The following is a 27,805-nucleotide window of genomic DNA, read 5'->3' on the forward strand; positions in this document are numbered from 1 at the left end:
CAGCTGGACAGGGAATCTGTGAACATTTTTTCTGATCTCATTGTTACAACAAGCCTTCATTCATAACTCCAATCACAGTTTGCCCCATTGGTTGTATAAACAATTCCAGGTATGTAGGGGAAGAAATGTCACATTCTCTTTCAGTTGCTGGCATTCAAAGCTCTATTAAGCCCTGGCATTGCTAAATCCAAATACTGAGTTATTAAACAAGGACCTTCAAATTACAAGAATTAAAGATTCTCTGGAATGATATTTTGATTTGCTTTTGGTTTTATCAGAATGATTAACCCACTGCATCCTTCACAAGGTAGCAGCATCAATTCTATCATAAGCATGGATCTGAAACTCCGCAACAGATTTTCTGCCTGTAAAATAGTGGATCATGTGGAATTCTCCATGTCTTGTTGAAGCTGTTACTGATGTTCAAGCCTAGTTCAGTTATTTTCTATCACTACAAAACGCAGGTATCCCTTCTAAACCTTATATTTATATTCTAAAATAAAAAAATTCCTTCAGTAGCACCTTAAAGACCAACTAAGTTTTTATTTTGGTATGAGCTTTCGTGTGCATGCACACTTCTTCAGATACTTCTTCAGGTATCTGAAGAAGTGTGCATGCACACGAAAGCTCATACCAAAATAAAAACTTAGTTGGTCTTTAAGGTGCTACTGAAGGAATTTTTTTATTTTACTTCGACCCAGACCAACACGGCTACCTACCTGTAACCATTTATATTCTATAAAACCTCAGGCATTTCTACATCTACATTTCAGGAGCAAAATTAAAATCTCACGAGTCCTGCTGATCATATGACATATTCAAAAACATCTCATGTCCCAGGAGAAATTTATGCAGGGAAATGTGTAATATTGCACCTTTTAGGCCTTTTAGGCCTTTAACCCCCTTTAAGCCTTCTGTTATGGGAAATTATTCCCAGGGCATGTTTATCATTTGATTGGCATTGTTCATACACTGAAAAGGAACCTTGGTCTCTTAAGGCTCATCTAGATTTCCTTTTGAGCTATGCTTTCCAGACACGGGCACACACTTTAAAGCTCTGTGTCTGAGTATTGTGGGCTTTGTTTTGTTTTGTTTTTGGTCCCAGCACTTTCCTCAGGGAAACGCATGTTTTATTGCTGAATCTGAGCAAATCTGCAGAGAATCCAATTGCCATTTTCTCCGATTCAGCAGTAAAACACGGATTTCCCTGGGGAAAATGCTTTGGCAAAAAAACAACACTTGGACACAGAGCTTTAAAGCCCCGACCCGGGTCTAGAAACACAGCACAAAAGGCAGTCTGGATGAGCCCTTGGTGTGGAAGAGCTTTCCAGGTTATCATAAAAATACATGCAAGTGGAAGGCTGTGTCCTGTGAGATACCCAAAGGCAAGGGCATGTACGTATATTTTCCTCTAGGCTTTGCCTGCGGTTTTGCTCATGACAAAGCAAAAAAGATTAAAAATCAATTGTGGGTTCCCAAACAGAAAGGAAAACAGAAAAGAAAAACAAGGTGCAAAGCACACTGTTGTCAAGAAGTGACAGTCACTGCAAGATTAATTTAAGGTGTTACTGTGGCTGCCAACCCACAAAGCTCCATCATGGTAAGTTCCTTTCTCAGGTTAGTATGGAAGTCAAGAAATAGAGGTTTAAAGATAACAAAGTTCCCATTCCAATGGTTGAAAAGGATTTTTGTTTGGGATTCCTAGCAGCAATCATAGCAGTTGAGAACAGGCTCTAGCAAGCAGGCTTGACAAAAAGTAGATGCTTAGACACACCCCCTTTCACCCTGAATTGGAAGACTAAAAACAACTGACTGCATGTGCATGACAACAGGCTTTTCATACTACCCAATGCACCATCAGTAGCTCTGAGAAATGCACGAAGGCTTCATAGCTTCATAGATGTTAAACACTACAGGAATATTCTGAATAAATCACCTCTTCTTTGGACACATTATAAAATTTCTGCTTAAGAATGCAATCTTCACAGCTTGCACAAAGGAATAGTACACCTAGAATGTTCAAAACAGAGGCCAGAGATGCTACCATGGTGTGCAGGCTAAGGTGTTTCTTTTTTGCATATAAGCCTTGATCAAACAAGGAAGAGACCAGGATCTATTAGGCAGTGCATCAGATCAGAACCAGTTTCAGCCCTGTTTCTTCTTTCTTCTTCTTCTTCTTCTTCTTCTTCTTCTTCTTCTTCTTCTTCTTCTTCTTCTTCTTCTTCTTCTTCTTCTTCTTCTTCTTCTTCTTTTTATACCCCGCCCATCTGGCTGGGTTTCCCCAGCCACTCTGGGCGGCTTCCAACAGAACATTAAAATACAATAATCTATTAAACATTAAACACTTCCCTTCAGATGTCTCCTAAGAGTCTGGTGGTTGTTTTTCTCTTTGACATCTGGTGGGAGGGCGTTCCACAGGGCAGGTGCCACTACCAAGAAGGCCCTCTGTCTGGTTCCCTGTAACTTGGCTTCTTGAAGCGAGGGAACCGCCAGAAGGCCCTCGGCACTGGACCTCAGTGTCCAGGCAGAATGATGGGGGTGGAGGTGCTCCTTCAGGTATACTGGACCGAAGTACACCAAGGTTCTTTCTGAAGTATCTAGGGTTTCTTTTTGTTTTGCATCAGAGATGCAGTCCACAGCAAGTGGCAAAATTCTACTCTTATTTTGACAGCTCTGAACCGCACTTAAAATAACTTGCACTGACTTGCTTTGTATAATTGACACATCTTCCCTGTGTTGGAGACTATGTGCTAAACTATACACCGATTCTGTTGTGTGGTTGTTGTTTCAAGGGAAACAGAGCGACAATCACAGCATATTTATCCTCTAAACAGGTTAAGATAAGACTCTTCATGGTTGTAAACATAATCAAATTTGAAATAGATAAAATGCAATGGAAGCATGTTTTTTCTGATCACGCAAGAAGGCTACCAGACATTTGCCCATTTCTCAGTTGTGTGTGGCCCCATGGTTTGCCTCCTCTGTGAAATTTGGATCATGTTCTGTGTGCTGTTTTGTGACCAATTGCATGGTATGGCATGACAGAACTTCTTTTGTCTTAGAATTTCAGAAAGCTGAGGTATAAATTATACCCCCTTCTCCAATAGCTTCAGCTTGAGGAGGCGGGCAATTCACTTGAGATGGAGGTTGCAACTGTCTTCACTAGTAAGTGGGTTTGTTGCATCACCCTGTCACCCTAATTAAAAAGAAGCATGAAAAAAAGCAAAACAGAGCAAAATGAGAATGAGGGGGATAAATGTTGAAATGTCAAAGCAGTTAAAAAACCTAAGTAATGCATATGGAAAAAATATTCTAAATATCTGAAAAAGAAGTGATTTCCCATTAAAAACCAAAAGCCGGCTCCCTCCAAAAGCTCTAACTTAATTAGCAAAAATAACCTCTTCAAGTCTTCCCCAGGAGCTGGAGGTGATGGAACAGGAGAGGTTATGGGCTTTCTTTCTAAAACCTACAAGACTAAAAGGAAAATGCTACAACAACTGGAATATGTAAAGAAAAACCTCTAGGATTAGTGTGGACAGAAACAAAATTCAAATGCCACGTGTAACACTTTTACATCACTTTAATCCTCATCCACCATCCCTCTTGTTGCAGTCCAGGGTCTTGACATATCGATTGTCTCTGCCAAATTGCTTAGAACATTAAGGACCAATATAGTGTTCAAACAAAGCAGTATGATAATGCACAGATGAACATTTTAACCCTCCAACATGAATATAGGTGGTTTTCATCGTTGTAAAACTGGTAACAGAAATCCATCATGAATATTTGAACCGCTTGAGAGCAAAGGAGACCTCATGATGTTTGGGACTTTACCCACAACTTTACACAATGCTGCTAATACTTTAAAACTATGTTCTGTTAACATTAGAAGTTTCTCAGACAATTTTGAATCCAAGTTCATAAAAATCACAGCAATGGACGATAGTAACTTTGCTCTAATGCTCAGCATTCATAGTAAGCCTATCCCAAGGTATTGCTTATGTTTAAAGCCATCTGGGAGGGCTTTTAAAAGACAGCATCTCAACAAGATGTACATACCTAGGTAGTAAGGTAGTTGTGTGCATTTTTGCATACATAAGTGGAGGAAACATTACTTGCTGAACAGTTAAAAGCCTGTCTTGGACTTGCAGTCTTCTTGTCTGTAATTTAATATGGGATGATATACATTTTAAAATGTGCTTGAGTTGGAGGGAAAATATGTCGGGGAAAGGTGAAGGACAACACCCCCCCCCAAAGATAAGTAGAGAAGACACTCTGCATGGTACTTTTGAAAGCCTCGCCTGTGTTTTTGATAACTCAGGCTATTAAGGGAGAGTTTCAACATTACAAGTTGTTTCCATTTTTATCAGTCTGGAAGATACTGTATGCTTGGGCTCTGTTCTTACAACCTCTAGTGTGGATTAGAATTGCCATTTCACCCTTAAGGCACTTAAACCGTGCCTGGGTGTGCCAGAATATCTGCTTGTATGTTTGGTGAAATGTTTCTGTTTTAGCATCCTGCTGCCATGGCTATTGGGACCGTTTATGGTTTGGCGCAACAACTCTTAGAATTGTAACTCTTAGAATGTAGCTGTTGATAATTAGTTAACAAATGGATTGTTTAGTCCATAGCAGGTTTTTGTTTTCTCATCTTTCAATGCAAGTATTTGACCACACTCTCAAGATATTATAATCCAGGTGTAGCCAACGGGATACACTCAATAAGTTGCTGGACACCAACCCCCACCCATTGCAGCTATTCTAGCAACATCTGTTGGCTGCTCCTGTATAATCTATATTGTAATGCAGTAAACAAATAAAAACATACTCCATGGTAGTAAAACCTCTGACAGCAATTGGCTGAGCTGCTATGACACCATGGAGTGTTAATTTGTGTTCTAACTGCTGAGGTAATGAAAGCTGACTTATTGAAAGCAAGCCCAATGCGCAGGCCAGGCAACAGCTTGAGACATGAAATTTCCAGAACAGAACATAGTATATAGTATCTGTCTTCGGTTTGACTGGGAAAAGGTCCTATGCAAGAGGCTGAGATAAGAAGAGCTGTTATGAGCCAAGGACCTAGGTGGTTTGGCTGCTACAAAGCGTACTAAAAGGATGAGTCGCACATCCTCTTTCTAAGCTTCTGGTGCCTCATGTCCACAGTGGCAGTGAGTATCTGGAATTCACACACCTCCACTGCTTTAGTCATTACACTGTAGAAGGAGCCTGTAATGGTTAGAGCCACTCTCAGTAGGAAGCTGAGGGGCAGTGAGCCGAGAGGAAGGTTTACTACAGGTTCAATCGTAGAATAAAGCAAAGAGCTGGTGGAGTTGATAAAGTGGGACTTGGGGAAAACCCCTCACATGGTGATTTGAGTTGTTAAAATAACAAGGTGGCTGGGGAGGGTGGGAGGGTTGGAAGCTGAGAAGAACAATGGCCAGAGGTGTAGTTTCTTAGACCTTCAATCCCTTTAAGTCCACTCTCAGGAATAAATATTTCACCAGGTGCAGTTTTTCTCCTGTTACATTACCACCCGTGATAAGGAAAAAGCTACCTTGATCTAAATCTTCCTTCAGCTGAGCTGTTAAAAAAATTTGGGTCTGGTCCTAGAAAATGTAAGGGAACAACTGGGCCCAAAGCAGGGAAGTAGGGCTAGATGGATTGGATCAGTCAGAGCCACTGCAAAGGTCTGGGTCATGTTCCAGGGGCTCCCTCAAAGGGAACTGCCAGATCAGTACAGCATCAGGCTTGCTTCCCTTTTCTCCATCTCTATGATAGCTAGTAACACTGAGTGGGCTTTTGAGTAGCAACCACCAGGCAGGCAAGCAGTGACTCCGGCTTGCACCTAGTCATCTCTCACCCCAATTGCCCAGTCAGAGTGGAACGACAGCCTCCAGTAGTTGGCAAATGCAACATTCCTGCTTTTAATCAGTTATCGGAGTAAATACCATTAACACTAGCTGATTTTGTGAACTGTCTTGAAGGGAGAGTTTTGTTACTTGGCAGACCTTAAAGAGGTTGTTAATTTGTCATATAAGTATGCTATTCATTCTTACTAATGACCAAGAGTTTTATTGCTTAGATCAGGAATGGGGAACTTATGGCCCTCCAGATGTTTCTGGACTACAGCTTCATCAGCCCCAACCAGCATGGCTCAATGATCAGGGAGGCTGGGAGTCATTGGACCTCAACAACTGAAAGGTACAAAGTTAGAAAAGGTTATGCTAGACAGTTGCAGGAGTCTTACAGATCAAACACTAGCGCCCTAGAACAACACAGCACAAGGGGTAGGCAATTTCACTGTTAGCTGGAGGCTGCCATATAATGGGACTGTCTCAAACAGATTTGAATTTGCATACCTTCTCAGTAAAATGTTTTAAGAAACACTGCACTGGGCAGCAGGCAGAATCATCCTATATGTTAATAGATAGCTATGTTATTGCTGATCAAATTACCTAGACTGCAATAAAATGTATCTATGTGTAGATGATTTCACAAGAGGAAGCTCTGCTGCATCCATGATATTAAGAATGACTCCAAAGGCAGTAAGAGGGCATTGCACATTCCAGCAGTGCAAGAAGAATCATACCTCCTTCCAAACAGCTTGAAGACATGCATGACTAGAGAATTTATGAAGTCAAATCTCTGTAAGCAATTGCCCTCTTTGAATACACAAGATTTGCTGAACAAGAACAGAAGGCCACCACTAGTATCAGTTTTTTAAACAGACTGCAATGCCTATTTGCACCCTGATCTAGCTGGCTCTGAGGACTGTTGGCCAGTGAAATTCAAATACCTGGGTCACATGGCACCAGTCCCTTGACACCCAGACCCATAATAATGCCCCCCCCCAAATAGCATCAACTTTATGGCACTGCCGTTTCATGCATATTTCCTTTTCTCCCTTCTATTTAAGGAATGAAGATGTGGGAATGATAAAGAGAAATCTAATCATCCATGGTAATGTTGCGGAAGAGGTAAGCCATGGATTCCCCATTGTGGATTCGGCGGATGGCTTCAGAGAGGATCAAACTGATATCCACAGTCTTTATCTTGGGACACTGCAGTTTCTGCACTTCATGAGGAACTGTATTGGTTACCACCACCTAGCAGTGCACAGGGAAGTAAAAAGATTAAATTTAGAAATGTGTCTGAAACATAATTCACAGAATCTAACTTTTAAAAAATAAAATCAAACCAGAAGTTCCTTGATGGGTCACCAAACACACACAGTGTGCATTTGCATTTAGATTCCTTAATGGAAATAGAGGTTGCAGCCAAAGTTTTGAGATTGTGTAAGGTATTTGCATTTGATGTCCCACAATAGTTGGAGGTGCCATTAATATAATTATTGCAAGAACCACAAAGAAAACTATAAAGCTGCAAGAGAAAGAGGGCAGCTGGTAGTAAGGAGCACAGGAGAGGCGGCTGAAAGCAACACCTGGCACCTCTGCTCCTCAGAAGCAGCTGCTGCTGCCTGAAATGCTTGAGATAAACAGATGGGCCGGAGAAAGGAGTGAGTTGTGACTGAGCAAGCAAGCTGAACCACTAGTCCTAGTATGAAGTGTCAAGTAATAAGCTCAGCAGCACCCACTCACTGAAAAAGCAACACTTCACCTGGACCAAAGGTGGCTGGGGCATTCAATGCTTGTCTGCCTAAGGGGTCAGCAAACTTTTTCAGCAGGGGGTCGGTCCACTGCCCCTCAGACCTTGTGGGGGGCCCAGACTAGATTTTTTTGGGGGAAATGAACAAATTCCTATGCCTCACAAATAACCCAGAGATGCATTTTAAATAAAATCACATATTCTACTCATGTAAAAACACCAAACAGGCCCCACAAATAACCCAGAGATGCATTTTACAAGGACACATTCTTCTCATGTAAAAACACACTGATTCCTGGACCATCTGCGGGCCAGATTTAGAAGGCGATTGGGCCGGATCCGGCCCCTGGGCCTTAGTTTGCCTACCCATGGACTTAGGATTTAAGACAAATCTAGCAGTACAGCTGCAGTTTTATTTAAATAGTGCTAAAATCCTATAAAGACACTTAGACCTACAATTTCCCATGATATCTGATCATGGGGAAAGCATCTTGAGTGGTGTTCAACTAAGTTTTACTCAGAGTAGACCCACTGAAATGAGTGGCTAAGTTAGGTCCATTAATTTCAGTAGGTGTAATCTGAGTACAACTTAACTATGTTTTGCATAGATGGGCACTGTGTTAATGGCTCTCGACTGTAAACCTCTAGGCCAGAAGACAAAATGCACAAGCATTGCCACTGTAGCAATCTGCTGCATTTTGCTGCTTGGAAAAATGCAGCCACATCGTTGCAGCTTCAAGTTTCCACAATGCTTCATCCTTTCTTAAGCGATAAGACAAGGAGGCACTACAGCACAGCATTCCTCATGGTGGGAAAAATGTTTCGGTCTGAAGTATGAGATTACTGAGACAGGCAGCACAGCTCTGTGTTTCCGTAGTCAGAAAACTTTTAAGTGCTGAACTATAGCAGTGGGAGAATGGGAATCCCTGTTTATGAGGTTCTTGTTTAAGCCAGCCATTCTTTTTCCTGGAGTAATGAACCAGTAGCATTTGGTCTCAATCTCAGCAAAACTCTAACTCAAGTTAGTTTACCATACCATCTGCTAAAAAAAATATGCTGCAGCAGGGCAGTGGGGTAACCTGTGGTCCTCAAGATGTTGTTGTACTACAATTCCTGTCATTCCTGAAAATGGATCATTCTGCGTGGGGCTGATGGGAATCCTAGTCCAGCAACAGCTAGATTCAAGCAGAAGCCAACTAATGTTGTGTGTTTATATATTCAATGTGTGCAACACTCTTCTACTCTGTATACAAATCTGTCAACTTATTGATCAAGCTAAATCCATCATTTGCTATTTAAAACAACACTAATACACAAATAAGAGGGGATCTTGCCCATAGAGCAATATACCAAGACTTGCCTCATCAATTGATGACTCTTCAATTAGACGTGGAGCATCAGCAGACAAAAGCCCATGAGTTGCCATGATGAAGATCTTATAAGCACCACGCTCTTTCAGGATTTCTGCAGCTGCCACGAAGCTTTCCACATCATCAATGATGTCATCCTGAGAAGCAAAACAAATCCCAGTTAAAATCTGGAGGTTATTAGCAAGCACACACTGCTCCACAGTCCCACAAGCCGTACATAACCACTTTGGCAAATCTGGAATAATTTGAAGATGCTTCAGTGTCTAACCTAAAGTTACATATGAACTTTTGGTACATTGTCAATAAGTATTTCAGTAGCAGGTATTTATACCAGCATGGAATGAGTCTGCTTCCTGGACAGGGCTGAGTTCCTATGATGAGCACATGCCAGGCACAAACTTTCCAAAGATTTATGAAGGAGTGCTGTTTTGAAAATATACATGAAAAATGCTTCTTTTGGCAAAGATATATTTGAAAATATAAAAATGGCTTTAGTTAGCTCTCTCTCAGAATGCAGCTGTCCATGCTGCTCGTTACAAACTCAAGAAGTGTCTTGTGAAAAGGCAGGCACTAGGAAGCTAGTCACACAGACTACACAAAATGTACTGGTTTGGCACAATTTGTTGACTGTTTGAGAAATCAGAATAGGGACCTTTGGGTAGGAGGTTCCGAAAAGCTTGTTCATATGGGGTTCTATGACACAGTGGCAACATGCACACTATGCAAGCTTGGATATTCAGGATGTCTAGTCTTGCATCTTAAAACAATCATCCCTCCAAATGGAAAGGCTACTGTACCCAGACTTTTGTCCAGGAGGTTAGCAATGAACCCGAAAGCTTCGCGCAGCGAGATGTCACTGTCTATCAGAGTTGGATTTTCTTTCCAGATAGAAAACTAACAGGAATCTATACCACAGCCTCATAAGGGCATTTAATATTGGAGGACAGCATCCTCATTTAATTAGGTAGAAAAAAGTGAAACTAGACAATACAATGTGACTGTTTAGTGTTCCTGCATCCATGCATAAATATTTGAGATGTAATGAAACCTAGGAAAAAATCCCATTCGTCTTCATGGCCTTTTAGTTCCTTACCACAATGATGGCGATTCTACCTCCAACATCTCCAACTACTGTTATTGGTGGTTTCTCTTTGGCCATCATAACTAAGGAATAAAAAACCCAACATCAGAATCACAGCTTCATTGTAATATGCATATTCCTCTTTCATGCTTTGTAAATCTGATACTGCAGAGACCTCATACTGGACATTTTGTTTCACTTAAATGAAAGACAGTTCAAATAGCAGCTGTTATTATTATTGAACACAAACATACCTTGTCACATTTAAGCAATTCTGAATGAACTGTGTTGATGCACAAAAATTATGTCTCACAGCACTGATTTCAGCCACCCTTTAAAGGATCATCTTTAGATACCCCTCAAATTATTTGCAAGTGTCAGCATATATGTCAGTAGGTATCTTTGTATTTAAAATCTAAAATGTGTTCAACACAAGCTAACCTGGTTGTCTAAAAATGAAGAGAAACTATTGTAATGATAGGGGGGAAATTCAGGGAGGGGAATAAAATACATAGACTAAGGCATTTAGGAGTAGGTGCCAAATAGTATGAAGAAGTTGACCAAAGTAATCCTGGCATTTGGTAAATGAACCGATTTTGTAATGTCCAACAATTCAGCATTGCATACTATCATACCCTGTATTTTTGCAGTAATGTAATCTTGATGGTAGTCCTTCAATGGCAGTCCTTAACATTACACTGAGGTGTTAAGGAAATGGCTTTCCTATGTTGAAGGCAGGAGGAAAAGAATAATCGTATTTGCTGTGTCAAGTACAGTAAGTGTTCACTGGGACTTACTCAGTGTTTTTATTTTTTCAAAAACTAACTCTGTTTAAGAATTAAGCATTTTAATTTTAGTGCAAATTTAGAATTAATTTTGTTCAGGTAATAATAAAAGTCTCTTGGTAGAAAAACTATGCTAATACTCAAAGGGTTATTTGTGGCTTCCAGCTTAAATCGACATCTAAGAATAGAGATTTGGTTACATGAAGGGAACCAGGCAGATATTGCCACTCAGGAGGACACTGAGCTAAGCTAAATAGAAATTCAGCACTATTTACTGATAAATGCCATTTCACAACAGTATCAGATTATCAGGTGAACAGAAAGAAGCATTTGCAATTTATTTCAGCTCTTTATTGTAATGGAAGTCATGAGACCAGTAATGGTAGCAGTTCACCCATTTCTTCTGAAGTATTAAACTGTGCACTTTGTTTTAAATTAATGGAACAGTAGTCAAGCGTGCAGACAGTTTTGAGAAATATTCTCTTTTACTTGACAATTATCTCTGAAGGAGAAAAAACAGGCCTTTGTTCACCTAATGTTTAAGGCGGTGGTGGGGCTCACATTGCTCTAATAGGAGGTAGGATAAATCCCAGAATCAACATGGCTACTTTCCTTTCCCCTGGCTTGTCTCAAAATAGTAAGTAAATATTTTTGTTGAATGTAGAAATCGACTGACTTTAGTTTAAAAGCCCAGCCATGCTGGCTTCATATGAATGGAGTGAACTCAACATTGCTGTTTTTTAAAAATGCCAGGGTTCCGAGTGAAAAGATTGCAACCACTGGTATAAAGAAAGCTCTTTGTAGCTTTTTCAAAATGCAAACAGCAGGTCTACAGTAGTAAGAGCTCATTCAAATACATCATGTGATGCAACCAATGAAATTCTGCCTCTATTGCCAAGGTGTTGCCATTTTTCTTTGATCAAGCAACAATGTGCTAGTTATTAAAGAAAAGTCAGGAAAAGCTTGATAGGGGCTGCCTTGATGAAGTATTGGGGGGGCATAATTGTAGGTGGGAGAAGCATCTAGTATGAACGTTGGGCACAAGGATTCAGAACTTTGCTTGGCCAGAAAGTGTTGCAGGTGACTGAGCGCAGGCTGCAAGAGGGTTGTTCAAATGCCCCCCTCCATGCATACATCCAATAGAGGCGAGAGGCAAGGTTGTACCTAACAATACACAGCCCATGGGCTCTGTCCCAGATGCCCATACATTTACATATCTACTTTTTAAAAAAATAATTTTTATTTAAGATTTTCTTGGTTTACAAAAGTAGGTGCATTGTCTCTTTTTTCAGGTTGTAAAGTCTTTTCTACAGATCAGTTACATGTTATATGAGACATTAGTCTTGTATTCAGTATAAGGTTGGGGAAGAAGAGGGGAGGAGGAGGGGTGGTGGTGAAACTTATTAAGGGTTTCACTTTTTGAAATATGGCAACCCTATTTGAGCACATGCTCAGCCCAGGTTTTCAGGACCAGTCCTTTCACACACAAATCACAAATCACCCAGTTTTCATTTTAGAATGCTTTTTTTTTTTAAGGGGGGAGACTTCTGGTGTTGCCGTTAAAAATCTGATTGCAGATTATTCCTGAATGTGTGCATGACCTCTGATTTAAAAACAACTTAATTTTGCTTGGTTCCTTATCTCCCTTTAGATAGCTACAATTTATTATGTGTGCAGAGTTTGTTTCCTCAGCAGAGAACTCAGATGGCTCTTACATTGAAATGCCTTGCACATCAAAACAAAGAAAAATAAAAGTAAAGAAAAATGCAACAACATACAGGGTAGCTCCAGACCAGTGTGCAGAGTAGTATTTTTTACTGTTGGAGGAGAGTGGCGTCCATCATCCATGTCTTGCTCTGTGCACTGAGCCTCCCCATGGATGACCGCTAGTCCTAGCCGTAGTCGCTCCGCATAAGACTGGGCCCTACATAAAAGCAACAAGATTTTAGTGGGGTGAAATACATTAACCTTTGAAAAGTCCCCTGCTTTAGCTCACTTCCATGTGCTTCATTTAAACAGGATTCAGCCTGGAAAAGGAGTTTGCTTTTTCAACTAACTATACGTAGTTTATGCTTAAGAATGTTGCTTTTCACTATTGTTTTTCAATTTCCTTTTAACAAAATAGACTTCATGCACAACCATCTTCTGCCACTTTAATATGAAAAGCAGATGCTATTTATTTTGGAAGTGTGTCAAACACTTCCAAAACATGATGCTCCTCTCCTCTGTCTCTGTAATAACTTCAAATGTTGAACTGAAGATATAACCTAGGTCTGGATTAATCTAAATAGTTGTGCTGGCGGAAGCCAGGGCAACAAGTACAGTACCGCTAACATAATGAGGGTCGCCCCCCCCCCCCCCGATCAGCCCTGGAAGGTTGGAAAATCCCTCCAGAACAGCATGCAGGAGGAGAGGGGAGACCATTCCATCTGGAAAGCAGAAATTCTTGTGGTGATGGGAGTGATCTCCTTAGCATTACTTTGCATTCCACTCAAAAGGGAAAAGAGGAAAATGTCTCAAAGTGATTAACTGTTCAAAAGAATTTCAAAAACAGTGTCTCCAAAGGTTCAAAAATATTTGTATTGGTATTCACTGGAAGCTGATGTAATTGAACAAGAATCAGTACACACAAACTGTTTTTTCTATTGGCATGGATGGACTGATCCGAAGCCTTAAAAAAAAAGTTAAGAAAAACCCCTAAGCAGTTCGCATACATTCTTGATTTCCTTCAGATGGTCTATAGGGCCACACCAGAATTCTGATTCTGATAGAGTAATACAGCTAAGTTATCAAATGGTAAACAAATATGGGAAGGGGTGAAGACTGTGCATGGACCAGGTCCAAACAGGTTGAAGATGCTGCAGTTGCATCAACTGTCACTCCTTTCGGATTTTTATAAAGAGAGAATTACCACTTCAATTCAGGAAAACCAAGGGAGACATGTCAGTTGCTCTTGAGCTAGACACTGAATAAAGCTCTCCATATATAGGTGGTGGACCAGAAATGCATTGGGCTATGCATCTTTTAAACACTGTATCTGCCACATTGATGCAGTTTTCCAGTGGCCATCCTATTATTAAAAAATTGTCCCAGGTTCATGCCTATTAAATTGTATTCAGAAGATCTCTTCCCACACCACCCTTCCACAGATGAACGTTTCACAGCACAGAGGTGGATGAATTTATCATATATATTTAAAATCTATTTTAGGGTTTCTTGCTGGTGTTTTAAGGTGTGCAGTAGAAGAATATGAAGATGAGCATTTCAGCATCTCCCAAAAGTTCTTGGTGCATCTCCTTGCTATACTTCTGATAAAAAGAAACTGTTTCTTAGCAGAGCCTGTCACTTTCTCCAGCAAGAGAGAAAACAAAAACCAATCACCTTTTGATTCTCTTTTCCCAATTCCTCACATATCAACCACTTAATCTCTAGCACTAAGGCATCCTGAAACATTGCCTGTACAAGCTGATTTTGTAGGGTTTATTCACGTCAAAATTAAACTGTATTTACCTCTTAGCAGCATCAGGACTCTTTGCTACAATTACTGCATTTCTGTAATCAGGAATCTGGAGCACATTGAAACCATGGTGAGACTTTAAAGCAGTTAAGCTCTGACACAGAATGAATTAGGTTTTTTAAAATAAATAAAATTGCTCTTTTGTTACATAGGGTGACAGCTGAGAGCAATGCTATCATCATTCTCAAAACACTGGGAGACATTCAACTAAAATTGGCTTTTAAATAGTTCTACACAGTTTTTACTTTCATTGCTGCAGGATGTTTAAGTAACTAGACCCCATCCATATATATTTTTGACTAGCCTTAGCTCAGAGGCACACTAAAACATGAAGCCATGGATTCATTAACAACCACCACAAGCAGAGGCAAAGTCAGAAGAAAATCTATGAAGAAAATTACCTCCAGCATTAACCAAGCTATCAGCAAACGCTTCCCAACATGCCAAGCAACTTGCACTTTTAGCAAGGAGGCTGCTAAGATACATTAGTGGGATCCCCTTTAACAGCAAAGATTATATAATAATAAATAATAATAATTTTTATTTATACCCCGCCCTTCCCAGTCAAGACCGGGCTCAGGGCGGCTAACAACAAATAATATCAACACAAATATAAAAGAAACAATTCAGTTAAAACAACAGAATAATACAATGTTAAAATTCAATTTTAAAATTAAAAATCTACGAATAAGATAAAACCATTATAAATAAAACCTTAGGGGAGGGTAACCGTGGGGTCAGACTGCGTCAGTCCGAAGGCCAAACGAAACAGCTCTGTCTTGCAGGCCCTACGAAAAGATGACAAATCCCGCAGGGCCCTAGTCTCCTGGGACAGAGCGTTCCACCAGGTCGGGGCCAGTACTGAGAAGGCCCTGGTCCTGGTCGAGGCCAGCCTAGCCACCTTGTGACTCGGGATCTCCAATATGTTATTATTTGTGGACCGTAATGTCCTCTGTGGGTCATACCGGGAGAGGCGGTCCCGTAGGTACGATTAGTTGCCTATAGCAAGCATAAGCAATATACAAGTCTAAAAATGACCAATACTAAACAGAGTTCTAATCAAGCTGAGATTATAACTATTGATGGATCAAAATAACTTCACCTCTTCTTGTATATACTGAAGCAAGAAAGGGGAAGCCCTCAGGTTATCAACAGGAAAGCTAAAAAATCCCTGGATTTCTTTTTGATGAAGATCCATAGTGATGATGTGTGTTAAGCCTAGAAAAAAGAAAGAACATATATTACACCAGTGTGCTAACTGCCAGCCTAGGGGCCTGATGCACACCCACCCACCCTAGCAAGACCTCACTAAATCTGATAGCAATAGCTGATGGGGGAAAGAAAATAAAGCGGACATGGTGCTGAGGTGGGTGAAATGGTGTAAACTTCTTTCCTTCCCCACCCCACTGCCCAGTGGCCTAATGCAGATGAATGGATCAGCTGAAGAGAGGGAACATGTGCAATGTCTGTGTGTATGCGAGGTAACCAGCTCCCTTTTGGCCACTTCCACCCTGGGGTTTAGCAAAGGTTGAATGTGACCCACAGGCACACACAAAAAAGGTTAGTCCATTAAACTCACTGAAGAAATGTGGTAAGGTATCAGTCACATTGAAGTACCAGGTAGCATGGAGGTAGTCTGCAGACCAGTGCTGCCTCACTAGTCATTGGCTGCCAGTCCATGGTGGCTCCATCACAGCCAAGGTTGGGCAGGATGCTTCAGGAACTAAATATGGCACCAGTCCCTGGCACATGGTGAGGAGGACAGGGCTTGCCAGTCCACCACATCACATAATTTGACAAACACTGGTTTAAAGAATCTCATTCACAAATTTTACTCCTAACAGGTAACTGATCTCTTGGGTTTGGGTAACCCATCATGATGATTGCTGCACACGTTTCTGCATTATAGGTTACAGCGACCATTGAACCTTAGATGTACCGGATGTTGACTCACAATAGACTTTGGCACTGGAACAGTAGTAACACGTAGAGCAAATACAAGACTAAAAAACCACAGCTTTATGCCAACGTTTTTGTGCAATATTTAGAACAAGGCATTAAAAAAAGAGAGCCAGACAGGGTTTCATCCAAGGTTCAGTAGGCCCCAGACAAGAGTCCTCCTGTGAACTTTGTTACTTTAGTAGTCACCTTTGCTGCTCCAGCCTTTGCAAACTTATGTCTCTCAGAGGTCTGGTTTCCTATCCACAGTGAGCAAAGCCAGGAATTTTAAGGATACCATTTCTATTTCACCCTTCGTCTAAGAAAAAACACACACATATATGTTTTTACCCTCTATTTTATCCTAACAAATACCCTGTGAGAAAGGTGTGGTGAAATTCAACCACTGTTTCAAGGGCACCAAATGAGTTTCTTGTTCTATTATATAGTTCTATTATATAAAATCAAACTACTAGTTTGAGGGTAGCTATTTCTACTTTCTTCTGAATAGAAATCACTCTTAGTACAGTGGAACCTCGGTTTACGAACACAATTGGTTCCAGAAGTCTGTTCATAAACCGAAGTGTTCGTAAACCGAAGTGAACTTTCCCATTGAAAGTAATGGGAAGTTGATTAATCCGTTCTAGACGAGGAAAAACACCCCCTAGAACGGATTAACCGCTTTGCTCCGATGCCTTCGCGGAGGCTGGGGAGCGTTTCCGCGACTGGGCTGCAGCCGCGAAAGCGGTCCCCGGCCTCCGCAAAGATATCGGAGCAAAGCCCCAGCCTCCGGAAGGCATCGGAGCTGGGACTTCGCTCCGATGCCTTTGCGGAGGCGGTCCCCGGCCTCCGCAAAGGCATCGGAGCGAAGTCCCGGCTCCGATGCCTTCCGGAGGCCGGGGAGCGTTTCTGCGACTGGGCTGTGCAGCCGCGAAAGCAGTCCCCAGCTACCGGAAGCCGGGGCCGCTTTCGCGGCTGCACAGCCCAGTCGCGGAAACGCTCCCCGGCCTCTGGAAGGCATCGGAGCGAAGTCCCGGCTCAGATGCCTTCCGGAGGCTGGGGAGCGTCGCGAAAGTGCTCCCCGGCCTCCGCAAAGACATCGGAGCGAAGTCGCTCCGATGCCTTTGCGGAGGCCGGGGAGCACTTTCGCGACTGGGCTGTGCAGCTGCGAAAGCGGTCCCTGGCTTCCGGTTGCCGGGGACCGCTTTCGCGGCTGTACAGCCCAGTCGCGGAAACGCTCCCCGGCCTCCGGAAGGCATCGGAGCCGGGACTTCGCTCCGATGCCTTTGCGGAGGCCGGGGAGAGTCGCGAAAGTGCTCCCCGGCCTCCGCAGAGGCATCGTAGCGAAGCCGCTCCGATGCCTTCCGGAGGCCGGGGAGCCACGAAAGCGGTCACCGGCCTCTGCAAAGGCATCGGAGCGAAGTCCCGGCTCCAATGCCTTCCGGAGGCTGGGGCTTTGCTCTGATGCCTTTGCGGAGGCCGGGGACCGCTTTCGCGGCTGCAGCCCAGTCGCGGAAACGCTCTCCGGCCTCCGCAGAGGCATCGGAGCGAAGCCCAGCCTCCCCGAAGGTATCCGACGCTCCGATGCCTTTGGGGAGGTTTGGCCTTCGCTCCGATGCCTTCGGGGAGGCCGGGCCTTCGCTGCGGGCCTCCAGGAGGCATCGGAGCGAAGGCCCGGCCTCCCCGAAGGCATCGGACGCTCAGTAGACCTCCGGCACCTCGGTTTACTAACTTCCGGGTTAGGATAGTTCGTAAACCGAAAGTTCGTAAACCGAGGTGTTCGTAAACCGAGGTACCACTGTATTACAAATGCTATCCCAAATATGTGGCTTGTTTTAGGATTATTTTTGGCTGTTCTTTCTGCAAAAAAGAAATGTATTCTTATAGCAGGAAGGTCTCTCTGCAAAAACAGCCACTCACTTCTTCAGGATCAGATCTACTGTGGGAGGTAAAATCTTGCTGCTTCTGGTCAGCTCACTCACCTGCTTTGGCCAACATGGAAGCAAGGAGTTTGCAGACTATAGAGCCTCTCTTCCTCATCTTGCTTTGTTTGCTGTAGGGGAAGTAGGGAATTACCCCAATGATATTTTTGGCACAGGATGTCCTCAGTGCATAAGCCATGATTAATAGTTCCATCACCGCAGTGTTCACATCTCTGAAATTGTTCAAAAATATTAATTAGTAATCCATCTGCCAATCAAATTCTAGAAACAGCTTCTTCTAAGAAGAAAACCGTGTCAGCCAAAATAATGTGACCAGATTTTTAAAAATCATTTCTTAGACCACAGCAAACAAATTCATTTTTTTAACCTAACCTAAAAGTTTTCAAAGTAGTATTCACAGAATCTCTGGGGTTTTGCAGAAACTTGCCAGGGGTTTCTGAATGCAAATATCAGAAATGGCGGAGACACTGCCCAGTCAACAGCTTGTGCACCGTTACTAATCTTATTTCTTTATTCCATAAAATACAGCTTGAATTTCTTTGCAAACAACCTCAGAGCAGTTTACAAAAATGACATGATCCATAAAAACTCAGTTAAACGCAACTATTTTAACATTTAACCAAATAATTAAAATCAATGATAAACTGAAAGTCAGATTAAAATGCATGTCTCCTGCAGAGCCTGTAGCCAGGGTTGCTGCAACAAACAGCTGTGGAAGCCTTTGTAAGGCAAAGGTGTGAGAGGGCATCAGAGGAGGGAGCTGACCATCATTCAAGGCACCCCAGGGTGTCACGGCACACTGGTTGAAAACCACTGCACTAAAAGATCAGTTCCTTCCAAATACAGGGTATTGTGGCATCTGTGGCAGTGTTAATGTTCACCCATGTCAACATGTATCAAAAGTTCTTTTGCACGAGCTATACCTTTTTCCTTTATACATAGTGCCTGACAGACCCATTGATCACCAATTTCAAAAAGAATGTGTTTGTGTGTGGGGGTGTGGGGGTGTTAGCAATAGCCTTTTGCAACAGGGAGCTAAACAGTATTGGCAGAAGGTGAAAAGGCCTAAACATGCCTAATCACTTGCTGAAGGTATTAGGGACCTGGACCTGGAAGCACTCTAGAAGCACACGCTGTGAAGCACAGTGAACATTCAAACTGCAACCCTTCTTTCATCTGCACTTGGCGTTCCACCAGATTTGGACCACAGTCTTTCCTGATCATCTGTGATGATACCCTTAGGAGTCTTTTGGCTCTCCAAGACATGTGAGTGATTAAGTCTGTGTTTTAGCCAGCTGCTCTCATTTCTTCCACTGTAAGCTTTCCCTTGGAAAATTAAACCCCCATTTATCTTCACACATTTGCCAACGTTCTCCAAATTGGTTTGTTCTGCCTCCTATCTCCACCAAACTGCACTGTTTATATACACAAAAAAAGCTTTGTTCACCATCAAGGAAGTAGCCAAGAATTACATAAAACCACTCCATCCCCCAAGCAATTAAGACAAAAAGTTAACAGTGCACAATTTCCCCCTTCTGTGGCTTAAGGTGGCAGAGGCTAAGGAAGGACAGTCATTGTTTACTAGGACTATGCATTTCACAAGCTATCAACCTATGCTTATGATTTTGAACTAAGATTCATAATGACCAAGTATGAAAACAACAGCCCCAATGCTTCAGGCACATTTACATGTTAAGGAAATAGGTCTAGGTTAAAATTGTTCAGAAGTCTCAAGGCAGAAAAAATGGGGAGCGGGAGAGAGAAAGAACACAAGGTCTTTCCTGCATCATAGATATACTGTACTTACACGAATCTAATGCACCACTGAATCTAAAGCGTGACTCGATTTTCAAAACTTTGAAATAAAAACAGTATTTGCTGGGGAATGTAAATCTGCCATCAAATCTAATGAGCACCCTAATTTTTGTGATGTAATTTGGCCAAAAAAAGGTGCCCATTATGTTTGAGTAAATATGGTACATGGTAGGATACCAACTATGTTACTCCTATCTATTCTTTCTCACCATTCACATCTACTGCAGTGCTGGTTCAAGAGCCATCATCCCAGCCCCATAACTCGCCTCATCATCTGGGGCATTAAGCTCTTACCAGACAGAGAAGTTTGTGCGAACTAGAACAGAATGGTTCTTTTTTTAATTCTTTAAGGCTATTTCTGCACCCCAAGCTACTAACCTAGATATGTGCAGGCAAGCAAGCTACACCATATTTGGGAGGCAGGAAGAAGGAAAACTGCTTTTATAAACTGATTTGAAAGGGTGCCTTATACATATACATCAGAACTGTTGAGTCGCAGCTTTGCTGCAATTCAGACCTTCCCAACACCACAAACTTAAACAGCACCGATGAACTGCCCTTGCTGCTCCTTGGATATTATTATTGATTAAATTTCTATCCTGCCCTTTCTCCCAAAGTTGACCAGGGCAGGTTGTCTGCACGGCAGATAAAGAGTGGCAGCTGATGCACTCCACATGGGGAAAGGATAAAACTAAATCCCAGGCAACATAGGAATCATTTTTTGAAGCTAAAGCACACAGCCAGAAAGGCAGGGAGCTCCTGGGCAGATACGTTGTAACTAAACAGCACTAAAGGGATATGATAATCGATATGGGTGGCATGCTATCTAATTCGTTAGAAGTTGAAGGTCCACAGGGGTTTCCTGAATCATCTAATAAAGAAATCATTATATAAGATCTGGATAAAATATAAAGAAATATTGGAACCAAAAATACCTCTGTGGACCTCGCCGACAGAAGCTATGGCAGTTAAGAAAAAGAACATGGAGGGGGTATGGGCCACATACCGAGTAATACTAGAAGAAAAACAGGAAGAGACAACCCTAAAAATAATATGAAGAAATTAAGGAATATCTGACAGACTGGCTGCAATATTTCCAAGTAAATCAAAGATTAATTTAATAGGTACAGTATTGCAAAAGAAACAGATAACATACAATGAGAATGTTTGGAAGTCTTTTTTAAAAACCTCAGCTACATTTTCTCCCCCCTTTCTTTCTTTCTTTCTTTCTCCCCCCCCAATAAATTGTAGTGTCATGTGTATTGTGAGGTATACAAAGTATCTTTGCTTCAGTTGCCATCATTTTCCTTTTTGTTACAAACAAAAACAGAGTGTTGTATAAAATGTTATATAAATGTATATTTTTAAAAATAATAAAGATTGAATTGTGAAAGTTAAAAATAAAAAATAAAAATAAACAGCACTAAAGGCTATTAAGCAGGCACATTACTGGCAAGAGGCATTTTATAATAGAGTTCTGCTATAAAGATTAATCTAGTTAAAGGAGCCTTAAAAAAAATAGAGCCTTAAAAAATAGAGAACAGCATCCCAAAATTGCAAGGAAATAGAAGAGTAACTAATACAGTCTTCAGGACAGCTTTGCAGACTGAGGAATTGAATCGGGTTTCATTTACTGTCACTTTTAAGTGCCACATTAAGGTGTCGGATTTAAAGTCCACAAGGTTGGTGTAAAAGATTAACTAGCGTTAATAACATCATAGGCTCTCTTGTTAATGATGGTGAATGGGTAGTAGGGATGGCAGGAGTATATTTACACATATAAATAGAGAGGAAAGACTCCAGAACAAATCCACTCAACCAGAGTTCCCACATATCCAAGGATGTGGGTTTATAAAATTCAGAATACAATCCACACAAAGGCACACACACAAAACCCCCACAAACCCTTACCTGGGTATTGTCTGAATAATGAACACATCCTGACCTCGAACGGATTCTTTTATTTCAACCCTTGTTTCTGTAAAGGAAGCACAGATATTTGAAAATAATCCTAGCAAATTAGCCTGGTAATACCTACGTATAAGCAGCATGGCTGGAATGGGGAGGGTGGGTTTAAAGACTTAACAACAACTTTATTACAGTTGTAGACCAGTATAAAGACTTCACAAAATTAAAGTATTAAAATGTTTTCCAAGTGTGTATTTGAGATAATGGATCTTTAGAGATGGTCTGATAGCTTGAGCCTGCCCGATGTATTACGGTGTTTTTAAACTTTCTTTTTTTCTTTTAGCCTTTCTAGGGTTCATGTTGCATTCTAACGCAGTTCACAATTTAAAGCTGGCTGGAGGAAGATCCGTGTTGTGATCAGTGGACAGGGACATGCGGTTTAGATGTGGTGAGCGAGGGAAGGGATTACTTGTGCATCCAAAGAGGTGGGAGGACTGCAAGTCCTACTCTGCCAAGCCATCCCCACCACCGTCCATCAGCGTCACTTGTCCAAAACTCTTCCAAACCATTCCACCTAAGCTCTGCCAATGGATGCCCCTCCTCATCAGCTGAAAGAACAAAGTTAATCATCCATGTTGAAAGGCAGTATATCTTTTTGAAAAGCAGGTGCTGGGGGCAAACAGGGAAACACTGTTGTCCTCATGCCCTGCTCATTAGCCTCCCAGAGACATTTGGTTGGCCAAAGCTGAAAACACGGTAATAGGCAAGATAGGGGCAAGGGACTTGGCCAAGGTCACAAAACTAGGTACAAGTGGTGGAATCTGAACCCAATTATCACTCCACAGCAGTACAAATGTAATTCCAGGAATGCTAAAATGTGTTGTGGGGGGTAATTTTTGCCACCTAGAGCTCCTTAGAGGAAAGGTGGGGTATAAACTATAATTAAAAAAAACAGTTGTTTTTGCAAGGGTAAACAAAAGCACATTAAGTCTTTAATACCCATATTGAATAGGTTTGTCAGAGACTCACTCAGTCATTGACAAACAAGTCTTAGCAATTTTATTTAAGTGTTGTGGAAACAGCTAGAAAATCAAAGGGCTCATCTCTGGGTTCTGAAAATAGGAGAATAGTCATTGGGAAAATGGCCTTGAGACATAAAAAATTGATAATTTTCCCCATGGGATTTTTTCCCCAATTTTGGAATATCTATAGTCTGTTCTTCAGTAGATGCTCTAGTCTAGAAGAAAAGCTTGACTTGCCTCCATTGGTTTCCTGATATACCACAGCTTTTCCGAGCTCAGCACCAAGTCGCCTAGAAAGAGACACATAGAGATTCAAGATTTAGATTCTCAACAATAGCTTACTAACATAGGATTTCTCACTATGCAATTCCAGAACAGCAAATCTAAACTCAGCACTAAAAGACAGGGCTTACTGGCAAACTGCCTGTCACAATAAAATTTCAACCCTGCTTGTTGATCAGAACAAGACTCCTGAAGCAACTTTCATTATAGCAAGAGCAAACACCCACACATATCCAAGTGGCTTAGGATATCTACCCCGAGTTTTACCGTAAAGCTAGTTTAAGTAGAATTTTAAAACTAAAGCCAGGGCTGAAGGGTTCCTAAAGCAAATTTCCCATTAAAAAGAAGGGGCTGAAAAGCATTTCAGTCTGCATAACCTGGTCTAACTCTTCCTAGGATATTGGATCTTACATAATTCTGGCATTAGAAATTTAATTGGGGGAAACTGGTGGCTAAAAAATTCTAGGAACAAAGAGAGATACTAAGGTATACAGCTAAAAAATGTATTAGATATCTTCTCGCTGTCCCACCAGCGGGGGAAGTTCATCAGATGGTGACAAGGGATAAGATCTTATTGGTGGTGCTATCCCAATTATGGAATGCTTTCCTTCTAGAAGTACAGTCATACCTCGGTTTAAGTACGCCTCGGTTTGAGTATTTTCAGTTTAAGTACTCCGCGGACCCGTCTGGAACGGATTAATCCACTTTCCATTACTTTCAATGGGAAAGTTTGCTTCAGGTTAAGTACGCTTCAGGTTAAGTACAGACTTCCGGAACCAATTGTGTTTGTAAACCGAGGTACCACTGTACTATTAATGCCAACATTGCTGACAAGGGCAGAACCAGGTTATAATCCATCTGTTTGCTTGGGCATTTATGGGATGTTCTGTTGCTGCTATTGGTGTGCTGGAATTTTTATTCCTACTTTTTATTTTGTTATGTTGTAACTCTCCCTAGGATCAAGAGATGAAGGACAACTTACTGGTATATATGTCTTAATTTTTTTTTAAAGAAGCAGCTATTAATTAGAAGCCATCACTAAGCAAATATTTTAGCAAACGTGTATGCATTATTTACAAGATAAGCAGTTACTCAATATAGCACATTTCAACTTCACAGGCTCTTTCAAGTTACACTGAAAAGCTATTTATGCTTCAAGATATTATAATCAGAGATTTGTTGAAACATGAACATCAAACCAAAAGCCAGTTTTCTTATTTGTTTTTGATATTTTACACAACACATTAGAAGGCTACCCCTTTAATCAGCTTTATGGTTTCTTTTTCATAGCCTTTGTGGGACATATTGATCCTAAACCTTTGTGAGATGGGGAAAAGCATGAGCACACATTTCTGAGCCTTGGACAAATCCAAAATAGAAGGTTAAGGTTCATAAGCTTTCCAGGTTGTCAGTTTTTCAGTTTCAAAAAGTATACAGTAAAGAGATTATTATTATAAATATAGAATAAGAGGCTAACTCAATTATGCGTTACTGCTGTTTAAAAGGTTACCGATATGGAGCACAGTTATCCTGAAAGTAACAACAGCAACACAGAATGAATGTCTCTTTTTTCACTAGAAGTACCCTTGAGATGGTAACTGGACTAACCAAAGGGGTTTGCCCAACTTCTTTGGGAGATCTCCAATGTTGTGCCAGTGAATGTAACGGAATTCCTTTTCCTCACCTCCCTGTCACACCCATCTTAGCAGGTGTCCACCTGCTCCACAGGGTTCCCCAACCACCCAGAGCAGATTTGGGAGGATTGGGGGGGGGAGGAGAGAGAAGGGGAAGTTCCACCACACAAGCAGATTTCAGCTGTGCAAATGGGTTGCCACAGCAGGATACCATCTTTTGGATTGAACTAATGCTTGTTTGGCAGAAACGGGACCACAAATGCTTTCACCAGTAATGGGTATATTTCTTATTCTGGCATTTGTGATGCCCAACAAATATTTGTTTCCCAATTTGTGCATGGCTTCAGAAGCAGAGGCTTGCCCCTGTAGTCACAATGACTACTTTGCCTCCACAGTCAGAGGCAATCTGCTTCTGAATACCAGTTGCTGGAAACCACAGAAGGGGAGAGTGTTGTTGTGCTCATGTTCTTCTTATGGGCTTCTAGTTGGCCACTGTGATAAGAGGATGCTGAACTAGATGGGCCACAGGCCTGTTCCAGTAAATCTATTATGTTAATACTGTATTGCTAAACGTAAGAAGCACTCCAAAGCAGAGACCCTCCTTACTCCTTCCAACTGTCAGCAAAATTCAGACCAACATCAGACACAAGGCAACACCCCTCTCCCAAGTCAGGGAGACAGGGTTGATGCAAGAACAGATTTTGGCAGTCCACCAATACCAGACAAATGTTGCAGACCCACGAACAAAAGGGTAATTATTATTTTGTTTCAGTTTTAGATTCTCCAACCTATAGGAGATAAGGTAGTTCTAAGTGTTCTAAGAAGAAAAGCTGTCAAGATTCCCAAATAAAATATGGATATACCACATAAAACAGTTGAAAACTACAAACTCTCTTTAATAAAGCAACAAATGGAATCAACAAATGTGCACACATTGTTTATAATACACCATGAATGCTTACTTTACAAAAGGCTCAGTAAAACTCAATTTAAAATATTTAAACCTGATTCAATTGTCGCTTAAAGCCCCAATGTTTTAAAATGAAAAGAAAGTAATGCTAAGCACTTGGGTGGGTCATGCATTCTTGAAGTAGGCTGAAGTGAAATACGGTATGTAAACTCAGGCATGTGGCAAAAAGCCTATTTTAGGAAAGATGGCTTACTTTCCAGTTCATATACTGTTTAATTGCAACTCATGAATATAGGAGAACAAGATGCATAAAAACGTGAGACACTCACTCAGTGATTTTCTTCGCCAGCTCTGTGCAGGCTGCTGTGGAGTTTGCCGAGAAGACCCGGTAGCCACTTCTGGCTGCGTTCATTGCCAAGGAACCATGCAAACCCCTTGGAGCTCGAGGGTGAGAAAACACAGATCTATAAGGTAACAGCAATTTCCTTGGCATCCTCCTCTTCAGCCTCAAACTACCAGATCAGGTTGGGGTGGGGTGGGGGAAGAAAGCAGTTTACAAGCAAGATCTTCCCCAACCCAATTATTATAACCAGAAAAGGAGTATTTCAAAGAAGTTAAGAAGCCCAAAAAGTCAGATCAGTGTTACTGGTCTTTACACGTCCCCTTAAAATACTACATATAGAAATGGAGATACTATTTGCATAAGCAGGTCAAGCCCCTAAAAACTAGCATGCAGAAAGCTTAGTGTGAGGGTTGAAATTTAAAAGCAAAGTAAGTATGCAATGCAGAAAATGAGAGGAAGGGCAACAAGGAGTACAAGCAACGAAACTTGTTTACATACAAGAAGAAAGGTGGGGTAGGCAGACTCGGGAAAGAGGGTTTCTCAAGACAACAGGAGTAGTGGCGGAGAGGGCTTGGCCACACACGCGGCCAACACCAGAGAAAAGTTGCACTGGAAGTAGGCAGGGCAACGTCTTCCTGCGAGATATGGGGCAGAGGAAGCAGGGAACACCACTGCTTAAAGAACACCTTACAATGATATTATCAATTAAAAAAAGGTGGAGGAATGAAAGGGAATCAGAGGCGTGGAGCTGCGAGACGGAATAAGGAGAAGCGGATTTTGAAAGGGGGTGGGGGTCGGTTGGGTGGAATATGGAAAACGATGAAGTCTGGGTGCAGAAGGATCAGACCCTCTCAGGCCACCCAGAGGAGACTAGGCTGGGGTGGGCAGCTGGAAGGACCGGGGGGAAGCAGGGCGGGGGGAGGTTGGGGGTCTAAAAATGAGGGGAGTGGGGCTGTGAGGGATGAGGCGGGGAATGGAGTAACGAGGAGAATGGGTGGGGGAGTGAGAGGAGGGCGGATTTAGCAGAACTGCGAGGCAGTTAAAGATGCAGGAGGAGGGCAGTTCCAGGCACCGCTGCGGCTTAGGCGCCCACACGGTCGTCTCTCTTGCAGCTACTGGTCCCTTCCTCGTCGGGACTCTTTCGGGCCCGCTCGCTCTCCAGCCCCCCAACCCAAGCGAAGAGTCAACTCCATGCCCGGTCATAGAGACGCCGCCCTAGAGCGCCACCTTCTGCTCTCGGCGGCCATTTTCCGCAAGCAAGGCCTCTTCCCCCCTCCCTCTCTCCCTCTCTCCCGCCCGCCCGGCTGTTGAGGAAAAGATTTGCAGTCCTCGCCGGTGTCACGCAGACATGTTGAGTGAGGGCAGGAGGGAAGAGCGTGCTCAATATACTCACCACTTACCCTTCAGTTCCCTCCGCTGCTTACGCGGGGATGTTTCGGTTGACTGTCTTAAAAGGGGGGGGGAGAAAAAGAAAAGAAATCCCAGTGCCACTTAGCTGGGAAGCGTTTCACCTCTTCCTTAAGACCGTGAAGAGTTTTCCCGAAACAAAGATGGCTGCTTCGTGGAGGGAGGGGGAGTGTCCGAAAAACGGCCGAGTGGGAAGTTCTAGAATAAGTCTCCTCTCGCCTTCAAAGGAAGTGGGCGGAGCCATT

General features: G+C 42.1%; 1 protein-coding gene across 5 annotated transcripts; it reads right to left on the reverse strand.

Annotated features, from left to right (window-relative positions):
* Nucleotides 1-3,562: 3,562 nt before the first annotated feature.
* On the reverse strand, nucleotides 3,563-27,735 carry PRPSAP1 (phosphoribosyl pyrophosphate synthetase associated protein 1). 5 transcript variants are annotated; one of them, XM_035104542.3, is made up of 11 exons: nucleotides 27,547-27,735; nucleotides 26,140-26,251; nucleotides 23,222-23,274; nucleotides 21,966-22,032; nucleotides 18,279-18,451; nucleotides 15,461-15,576; nucleotides 14,352-14,407; nucleotides 12,620-12,765; nucleotides 10,069-10,139; nucleotides 8,966-9,112; nucleotides 3,563-7,106 (listed from the first exon to the last, which is right to left on the reverse strand). In XM_035104542.3, exons 2-11 carry the CDS (start codon nucleotides 26,220-26,222, stop codon nucleotides 6,948-6,950), a joined length of 1,071 nt encoding a protein of 356 aa, XP_034960433.1. In that variant the 5' UTR covers nucleotides 26,223-26,251; nucleotides 27,547-27,735; the 3' UTR covers nucleotides 3,563-6,947. The 5 variants fall into 5 exon arrangements, with proteins under 5 accessions (XP_034960433.1, XP_088517718.1, XP_088517719.1 ...); XM_088661592.1 differs by having other exon boundaries at nucleotides 27,554-27,714; XM_088661593.1 differs by lacking the exon at nucleotides 27,547-27,735 and adding an exon at nucleotides 27,381-27,421.
* Between the last annotated feature and the right edge of the window lie 70 nt (nucleotides 27,736-27,805).

Source organism: Zootoca vivipara, chromosome 2 (assembly GCF_965207765.1).
Source record: "Zootoca vivipara chromosome 2, rZooViv2.hap1.1, whole genome shotgun sequence".
NCBI lineage: Eukaryota > Metazoa > Chordata > Lepidosauria > Squamata > Lacertidae > Zootoca > Zootoca vivipara.